This window comes from Pygoscelis adeliae, unplaced genomic scaffold (assembly GCF_000699105.1).
Source record: "Pygoscelis adeliae isolate BGI_AS28 unplaced genomic scaffold, ASM69910v1 Scaffold308, whole genome shotgun sequence".
Classification (NCBI taxonomy): Eukaryota; Metazoa; Chordata; class Aves; order Sphenisciformes; family Spheniscidae; genus Pygoscelis; species Pygoscelis adeliae.
In genome coordinates, this window is record NW_008825306.1 from 1864447 (window position 1) to 1874733 (window position 10287).

The window sequence follows — 10287 nt, forward strand, 5'->3', positions numbered from 1 at the left end:
AGAGGGACTTTTTACAAGGGCATGTAGTGATAGGACAAGGGGTAATGGCTTTAAACTGAATAGAGGGTAGAATTAGGTTAGATACAAGGAAGAAATTCTTCACTATGAGGGTGGTGAGGCACTGGAACAGGTGGCCCAGAGAAGTTGTGGCTGCCCCATCCCTGGAAGTGTTCAACGCCAGGCTGGATGGAGCTTTGAGCAACCTGGTCTAGTGAAAGGTGTCCCTGCCTATGGTGGGGGGGGTGGGGGGGTTGGAACTAGATGATCTTTAAGGTCCCTTCCAACCCAAACCATTCTATGATTCTATGATAATATGGCTACTCTTCTAATAAATATTCAGTTCTTAACATAAAAATTGTATCTACAAGCAGACATGGAGCTAAACTAGTACTTCACTAAAATCCAGGTATTTATACTTAGTGGAAGCTAAAGCGTATAAGACCTGTAAGCATTTTGATATTTTTCTCCAACAGAACTGAATGAGGATGGAAGACAGTAGGATTGCATTTAAATAAGCCTAATACAGCAGAAGCTGATAGAATAAGATCCTGCCTCCTGTTTTTTTGATGAGCCCTAGGAATGCAACAAGGAGTTTAGTGCACTATGGAATTGCACTGCTTAATGGTGTACCAAAGGGTACCCAAGATAATAAGGACAGAAAGAAAACCAGAGATAAAATGAAAAGACTGTACATTTATGCCTTTTGACTCTTACTGCGGAGGCCTGGTGTTGGACATACATCTTAACATCATGCTGTATCCCAGATATTTCAGTGTGCTTCTCTCACAGCGAGTACTGGCAGCTACATGTACAGCTGTGGAGACTCCAGTACTGCATGCTGAGGGACCTCAGTTCAGCAGAAGCACCAGTCCCTTTCAGGGTCAAGCTAGAGGAGATATTGACACAAAACCTACCAAAGTCACCAAGATGTTCCTTAACCATTTCAGTTGCTTTGGATTAATTCCTACTGTCCTTCCCCCCCACCCCCCGAAAACCCTCTAAACTTTGAACATTTGGGTGCAAAAAGCCTCTGAGGCACTGCAGTTCACACTGGTACATAAGTACTTACACGATGCTAAACTGAATTGTGCAGAGCCTGTAAGAGCAAGAGACTAGGTCTTGCTGAGGTTTAGCATAACAGCAGGAACAGATTTGCTGTACATTGCAACATCCTTTCTGCCTTGTGAGGAGGCACTTCAGTTGCATTATCAAAAAGCCAAAAATACAGTTTTCAGAATAAATACACTTTTCCCTTTATCCTAGTCAGAAGCATAGACAGATGAGTCCATCAAAACCCAAGTCTTCACAACATTATTATTACTATACCAGGGAAAGCACCTTCAAAGGACTTTCATTGCAGAGGTGAACTGAATGAGTCATTCTGTTATTTTATCTCCGTGTGTATTTTAAAGAGAGATGCTGGCATATTAGGTAGATCTATCAGTACATCCTCTTTTGTATCGCCAGTTGTGCACCCAAAAGGCCTCATCACTGCTTCCAGTTTTAGAGGCTGTGTCTCATACTGCTGGATTGTGCCTCCAGAACAGGTAGCAGCATATGTCCGGCTATTACTGGACCAGTGACTGGCTCTGGGAACAAGAGGGAAAATGGGTGGCATGATGGCAAATTTACCCCCTGAGCCCAGAGCTCTAATGCCCTGTGTTGCTAACAACACTCCCAACCAATCTAGCTGAAATAGTTTTTTGAAATCAGTGTAACTTTCCACCTTCATAGCTATATCTGCCTGTTTGCAGTCCCCCTAGCTATGGCAGCAAGAATTGTTTTGTGAAGTCTGCTTTTGCTGTTAAGATTTCCCTCTGACTTTTCAGGACCAACACAAAAACTACTTCATATGGATTTGAGCAGGTCTAAGAAACAAGGAGAAAGCAATCCAAAAGACTGTCTGCCAGTCACCCAAAGAAAAGCCGCTCTTGTTCAGATGGAGAAGGGAAACCGGGGCCTTTCCTCTCCCCTGATAGGATGAACTAACTTTGCCCCTTTATTAATGCCCTCATAACTTCAGCACCAGCACATTTGTGTAAGGGACAGCCCACATACGAAGTCCAAAAGGTGTGCATGCCACAAATACTTCTCAGCAGAAAGGATGGGCAGGTTATCAGGGGCTGAGGTCTAGCTAAACCAGTCTGTGTGTCAGAAAATAGATGATGTTTGCTGCAGCCACCTACGCATAATCGAAGCCACCTCCAGCTGATGTGCTGGATGATCCATCAGTCTGCTCTCTGCACAAAACACGCAACATATAAAAACAGTAAAACCACTGGAATCAAGGAATATGGGCTTGTATCCTGGGAAACAAACTCCACACAAAGCTGCTCAGTGGAATTAAGCACACAAAATTGCACAAGGCTCACCTATCTTCTAGCACAGGTTAACGCCCTTACACTTTTGCATAGAATAGTTTCAAACTAGGCAACTACACAACCATATCTATAATCCCTCAACAGGGTTTCCTTACTCATCAGAAAAGTATACCTATCTACCTTATTTATGAAACAAGTTACGATACTACTGGTAGCTAACCTGTAATATATTATGCAAGTCACGCAGTCTTAGATGTGACTGTCAACAAAACTCACCTCGAGCCAGCACAGAAGCCTGGGGAGCATGTACATGCACACATAGGGACGAGCACATTCCCCAGTCCAGGCTGTGTTTTAATCACAGTTCAAACAAATTTGTTCTTTACATTGTGACCCTTCCGTTTCCTCATACGGCCATTAGATTTTAAGAATCTGGCTGTGCTTGGCTGGTACTGGCATTGCTTTTTTTATAGCGCTATCACCTGCCTATGTTACTTCTGCAGGTCCCCAGTTCAGTAGGTTTCCCAAGTACAGCCTGAACTTTTAAGACCTGTTAAATCCAATGGAAGTCCATGAACTTAAACAATACACTTATAGTTCAGTGTATTCCTGAGTGCCTGTCTAAACTGGGAGCTCTAAGTAGATTTAGTCATTCAAAGAAAACGTGAGGTGCTTACTGCTAATAATTAGTTGCTGACTCCTAAATCTATATTTTGAGCAGGAGTTCTGGTTATATTGTAAAGCTATGAACAGCTTTGCTAGAAAAGGCTACTTGACTCCCAAAGGACTATGGCATTCACACTAACTGCAACACTCACGTCACATCACCTCAAACTTAAGCTCATAATTGTAAATAAATCCATTTCTGATTTTAGTCATTTGTCTTGCATTCAAGCATACTAGGAAGTCCACTTCAACTATACACAATCCTTCGAAAATTATAGTCCTTAGCCTGTGGTATTAATAACATCTCAGATCACCAAAATGGAGGTTTACATTTCCATGTTAGGGGGGTTGGTTTGTTTCTTTCTGGGCAAAGAAGGACAGAAACCCACTGTTTCACTTTTGGTGAAACTGAAAGAAATGAAACAGACCATAACTAGCTCTGATTAGAGCTAAAGCTCTAGTAAAGATGGCAAAAATCTAGCATTCTGTATTAGCAAGCTACTATCTACTTGTTCAGTTTAACCACGGCAGTTAGGTACAAAGGGCCTCACCAAAATCACTGTCACTTCCTTCAGATGGCTCCAGGATTTAATTTTAAATACAGTCAGCAATCTCCAACCCACTAACCTAAAGCTAAGTTACACCTGAGTGCAATAGCTTTATTTGTGTGAGGTCAATCAGAGTCTCCAGATACCTGATGGTATTTGCAGTGTACTTGAATCCTTCCAAAATTTCAAGAGACTCAAAGAAAAGTTTCTATTGACCTGAAATACAAAACAGTCAAACTGGATCTGAAAAAACCCTCCCATTTAAGAAGTGCTCTTTTCCAGCCTCCTCCACATCTAAAGAAACAAATTTATAGAAACTCTGCCTCTCAGTAGATGTGACTGTAGCGACAGAAAAGGACAATTTGGATAATCGTTTAGACCTTTGGAGAATAAAGTGACATCTCTGACAACTCATACAAAAATGTTTTGTTCTGGCTTTGACTCTGAGCTTAGAATCTCACAAAGAAGGAGACCTTGCATGACACAAACAAAAACTCTGTAGTCTTGCAGGATGCATGCTACTTGTGTTATTTAAGTATCACATGCTTGTCGAGTACATCAAAAAGGACTTCAGCTCTTCAAATGTCTAAGATGGAAGGGGAAGGATCAAGCTTAATATTTCAGACAGAACCAAAGGCTTCAGTAAGGTACATGCTCTGTATTTGAATTTCCAAATGCAAGCTCGTAGATTTTGGTGGAAGTTTTTTCTAAAAGTTACTACATATGAGAAAGTCACAGGGTATTCAAGAGGCAACAACAGTGCAATGATCTTGTGATTAAAGTACTTCACTGGAAATGTGAAGATTTCAGTTGAATTCCTATTATACTCATCTTGTGCAATTTTGGTGAAGTTTTCATGTTATCTCACTTTCTGAGAGGAGAATTTATCCAATTTTGGCTGTCATTTAGTTAGATTGCATGCTCCTTATTTCTCCTGTACATTTTCAGCTCCTAGCATGGCAAGCCCCATTCTTTTTCATTGTTTCCATGTCAGCAGTGAAGATTTCTGAACCACAGGGCTCTCAGTTAGAAGGTAGAAAAGAAGAGGGGTCAACTGTTCACATTTCCAACACAAGAAGAAGGGATTATCAAATAAAACTAGTACACGTTAGTTTCAGACAAGCAAAATACAGTTTTCTACAGCAGCGTTGTAGTTCAGATGTGGAACTCTGCCACGGGGTGCCACAAATGCTAGAAGTTTACATGAGTTCAAAAAAGAAAAGCAAAACCCCACAACCTAAACAAACTACTGAAAGAAAAAGCCACGTAGGGCAATTATGGACAGAAGGACCACTTCTGGCTCCAAAGTCTCCAAGTTACAAGGCACAGTAAGTTGGAGGCTATATACAAGAATCTGTAATTATCCGTACTGTTGTATTTGCTTGCCTTGTTCTTTTCTCTTGTCCTTACACTGATGCTACTGGCCACTATCTCACATACAGACTGCACATAAGATCAAACAGACCTTTGACCCAATCCAGTTCTGCCGTTTTTGTGGCTATGACGTTCCCTTCTCAATCACGGAAGTGAAACAACAAAGGTTATGCAAGCCTCATTTTTTTAACGTGGCTCTGCTAACCACGCAAACTGCGTAGTATGGAACAAACAAAAACATGCCACTTCTTGAATCATACTGTAATACAATTTATGATAGCCTATAATAGCAATTTATAAGAGGATTTTTAAGAGGATGGTTTTATCCTTTTTCAACTATGCCCACATAGAGCCCACCAGTGTTGCTGAGTATGTTTATCTACTGCCAACAATATGCTGAATCCTGAACAACAGTGAACAACCACTACAAGCTGCACTGAAATCACGCATCTTGCATGATCTCAGTTTAAATTAAAAAAAAAAAAAAAAAGCAGAGCAACAGCAAGTTACATATGGCTCAGCTTAATACTCTTTTCTGAAGGAGATGATGAACCTTGGGGCCTCCAAACTCCAGCGACTGAAGCCTGCTCTCATGGAAATAACCTGTGCCAGACAGGCCTTGCTCAGTGGCCCTGGGGATGGTGAAAATAACTCTGAACCCCAAGGGGTTTGTAGTGGCTTGTTTACAGCATAGCTCAGAGCTATACAAATACAAGGCAGGTGCTGTTCCCAGCAAACTTTCACTGGAGAGAACTCAGACACTGAATGATCCCAAATCTCTGATTCTGCCACCATGGCAACCTTTGCAAAAGCCAAAGCCCTGTGCCAGCTTGCTTCCAAGGTTCAGCCCCAGACAAGATGGGAGCTAGAGAGGTAGCTTTGGCATCCTTTCCTGGCTACCCCCACTGTAAGACAGAGGACCAGCTACTTCCAGCCCTCTTAAGGTTGTAGTTGAGGAGCTGTAGATTCATTTATTCAAGGGAAAAGAGGTGCCAGCATATGCAGTGAGGGACTGCAGGGTGCTCAGCACCCCATTGTATATGGCCTGCCAGGACTGTCTTCTTTCCAATCCCAACTGAAGAACATGTTGGAACAGGGGAAGTGGATTACAAACGCACATTTCACAACTTTGCTTTGGCTAAGGTGGACTTCAGAGTCACTACTCCTCACTTGCACTGTGCTATGTGAGGGGGTTTAACTTAGAAGAGCCTCCCCCGCCCCCCAAAGGAAGAGTCACCTCCCTGCCTTCCAGTTTGGATGCTACAGCAGACTTGGATCTATTTCTGAAGGCATTCTCACAGAAGGTTACTCAGCTGGCAAGCAGCAATCCTATGCCTAGCACCTGAAAGGCTCAACAGCAAGTCCAAGAGGCTGTGTCTACATCTACGCTGCAGAAGGCAGAAGCACCACCCAACCCCACCTGCATCCTACTCCACGTCAACGGTGGAAGGAGAGCAGGGGAGGGAGAAGCATGCAATCCCTCCTTTCTCTGGGAATACCTGGCTCACAGGCTGAAAAACACAATAGCACCTTTTGGCTAGACTGGACACTGGGGACAAGTGCCTCAATAGACCTGCTGGACAGCTTAAATCAAAGGAAGGCTCCGATGGGAGTGGATAAACACCAAAGCAGGTTGTTCAGAGGCTGTGCAATCTCCACCCTCGGAGATATTCAACAATGGACAGGACAAGGCCCTGAGCAACCTGATCTAACTTTGAAGTTGATCCTAGTCCGAGTAGGAGGTTGAAGCACATACCTCCAGAGGTCCCTTTAAACCTCAATTATTCTAAGATTCTAAAGACTGAAGCAAAAGCCATCACAATACTGAAATGGTAACTGTTCATCAGGCAAGATAAAGCTTCTCTGGCTGCTCAGGAGCATGAAGTACTCAAGCCAGTCTCAGAGGCAAATGGCATTTAGTAACTTTTTGGAGGAAATGATACCATGTTAAACTGACTTAAAACATTAGATTTCCCTTCTTCCACAAAGACACTGTCCCAATGTGACTTATAATACAGGATGACAAGTTTTTGTTCTGTTGGTCCTAACAACTCTCGTTCCTTCCTCATATATCATAGAGAGGGGGAAAGGAAAGGTCTGTACTATCAGATCTTTTACTGTACCTGAGTATGACAGGCCCACAGTAGGAAGGATGTATTTTGGTACACATATCCTCCAGCTGCAGCCGTTCTCCTGGGCTGATATCATAGCTCTGCTTTGGATAGCTGACCAGCCAGCCGTAGTCCACCCCAGTCTTGATCTTGCGATACTCATTCTCCCGCTCTCGCTGCTGCTTCTCTGCCTGCTTGATCTGCCAGCTCAGCTCCATCATTAGCGTCTCAACCACCATTTCTGTGGGGTTCCTCTGGGAAATGCGGTTTGGGGGCTCATTCCACCTGAACCAGGATGCCAGTGACATAGTGCTCTGTGTGTCTTCATTGGGAGTGGGTTGGGGGTAGGGAGGGAGAGAAAAAGAACAGTGTCATCATCAACACACCTCAGCTGAGAACATTCTCCCCTGCACACCCCTCGAGTCTGTTGTTCACCTAAAAGTGCTACTGGATTAGCCACTTAGAACTAGTTGGTGCTGAGCACCTTGAGAAATCTCACCCATAGCAGCCAACTTGTGCAGAGGGCGAGACAAAGTGTGAAGAGGCACCGTTTCCCTTGAACTTCCAGTCACCACGTAATTAAAATGACAGTCACAGTTCTTACATCTGAAGTCAAGTTATAAGGATACCTTGCTCCCTCCAGGTTAGGCTGGGGAAGCATTCTCCTGTCCACACAGAAGAGCTGGGGCTAGGGCTTGCCTGTCTGAACCCTCATGGGAAGGCATGACCTTGCAGCACCCTACATACAAAAACTCAACACATGGAGTCAAACTATTCCTGGGAGCCACGTTCTAGCAAGCAGGGGATCCTCAGAGAGGAGGGCAGGATAGGTGACCTAGGTAGGTTGGCCGCTGCTGTAGTGTAAGTGGTAGAGCTTGTCTGTGCTTAGCTAGTACTGGCAGGAGCAACAGTTGCATTAACTAGAAGGCCAGGCAGAGCTTTAACCGTTATTTAGCAAAAGTGTTATTGCATGCAGGAGAGGCTACACCACCTTCTACAAGCTGAAGTCAAACTATGAGCTATGCTGGAAGAGCACACCTTAGGTGCTACCACCAGCGCCAAGGGAACTGAGGCTGGGCTGAGGGAAGTGACAGCATACCAAGGTTTAAACTGTTACTACCTCTAAGTGAGAGGTTGCTGCTGCTGGGGAGTTACCCAGCACTTAGAAGGCAGAACAAACTGCACCAATCAGCTCAGCAAAAGATGGAATTACCTCCCCACCCAGCCAATCCCTTCATGTAGTCACTTCAAGAGGACAATGCATGGAACAAAGTTATTAACTATTGTATTTGTATTTAAACACAATGGAATCCAAAGCAGGCACTAGGGACCTGAACAGGAGCAAAACAGCATCTGTTTCTTCACACAGCAGTTACGTGCCTTGTTGTTCCCTTCCACTAGCCCCCAGGGAGAAGGGGTGGCACAAATAATGGTTGCAGCTGGGATTACCAAAAGGCTACTCCTGGCAGCAGCCCAGTCAGGACATGGCATCAAAAGTTAACATGAGGGAAATGGATTAGAGAGCTCGATTCTGCAGGGCCTGAGCAAATCCTCACTACTGAGACGCAGACATGAAGACAGACATAAAAGGGAGAAAAATATGCTTTTGATTTAAGCTGCCATATTGGAGCCTAGAGCCTTTAGTGACAGTGCAAATCACCAGAAGCTCGTAACTACCCAGTACTCCCACCAGAGCTGAGAGCCACGAGCTCCCAGACTCCCTCGAAGAGCAACGGTCAATAAGATTCTGCCTTCAGTGCCTGGAAAACTGTTACTGTCTGCACCAGGTGAGAAGGGTGCTTCAGTTGCTTTCATGCCTTTATCACTTGCCGTAATGTAGCCTTGTTCTCTTTCAAAAATGTTCATATTATGTAAATATGTCACACCATTAAAGGAAAATGCTCCAAAAAGCTGGATAGTCCGTACAGTGTCCCATGTTTGAAACAATTTCAGGGTCTAATGCTTAGGCTTTTCTAGAATCAGGAAGTTTGCCAAACTGCGTCAAAGGACTGGTTTCTCAAGTCCTATATCCTACCTCTCCCAGCAAGCAATACCAGTTTCTTCAGAAGGAAGACAGAAAAGGGCTGAAAACTTCCACAGGACGCAGATCCTAGACACCTACCTAGGTGTGTAAGGCCGCAGGTACTCTTCTGAGACTGTATAAACATTAACACCTTTGCTAGTTTACAGTGCTTATCTTATACATGAGGGATCGCTGTAGTGACTGTTTTCGCCCTGGAGTATCAGCTATGATTATCCTTATGACAGCAGCCATAGTCAGCAGCTTCTGGAAGTAATCCTGCTCCTATCTCGTTTCTGCAGTCTGTAGGAGGAGGAGCAGCAGGTCCTTTCATTTGCTTTCATCAACAGGGTGACTCCAGCTAATAGCTCTCAAATCACCACACAGCGCTCTGGCTGCCTGCCACTGACTTACTTGCTCAAGACACTTGAATGAACTCAGGCTGGAATTGATGTGCTGACAGCTTCAACTCCATAATCCCACCATCCTAACATGTACCTGGATCTTGCTACATGGTGGCCTCCACTCACCATTACACATTATTAAGGATGAAGATCCTTAAAACTTAAGACCTTTTCCTTGGTCTTATCATCCCTTATGTATCACATAGGTGAGCCCTCTGCAAGCGGAAGTGAGTAGCAGAACAGACCACAGGCTGTTGTAAAAGATTTTAAAGTCTCCCGTTTTATTTTCAGCTTATGTGACAATAGCAATTTTTCATAAGCTTTTACAGGTATCTGACCAATTAAGGTATCATTATTTCCATTTGCACCTTCATCCGATGAAGACAAGCATGCCCTTCTGTATTTTACCAGCAAAGGGTTAGCTTACTTTGCTTTTATTCTGGCTATGACCTGGTCTCTCTATGATGTTGGTTTAACTCTGCTGACTTCGGTGGCGTTAGGGGTAAATCAGTATAAAGCAGTATAACTGTGAAGCTGAGGAATGTCCTTCCAGCTCTTCCTAGCTCACCAGCTGTTTCATTAGAAGAGGAGTAAGAGGGGAATTTAGATTTGGGAATCTAAATTCCCAAATCTAGAACTGGGAAAGACAGCAAGGAGACCTGGGCTCTCATTTGACCTGGCCTGGCTTTCATGTGGTCGAGGGCTGTTCTTACTGCCTTTATGTTTTTATCTCACAGGTCTCCCTCAAAGCAGGTAGTTCTGCATGAGGAGAACCATTTTACCTAGCACTAGTATTGCAGAGGACAATCAGTTAGAAGAGTATTTTGGATACTTTGTCTGAAT

The 10287-nt window shown here is 43.8% G+C and overlaps 1 protein-coding gene across 1 annotated transcript in view; it reads right to left on the minus strand.

Moving 5' to 3' along the window:
- The window catches only part of RD3 (retinal degeneration 3), a 13675-nt gene extending 4558 nt beyond the window's left edge, over positions 1-9117 (minus strand). The window contains exon 1 of the mRNA XM_009330178.1: positions 7033-9117. Within this exon, the coding sequence (XP_009328453.1) occupies positions 7033-7328 (296 nt within the window). The 5' untranslated portion in view covers positions 7329-9117. The remainder of the gene's footprint in view (positions 1-7032) is intronic.
- Positions 9118-10287: the final 1170 nt, after the last annotated feature.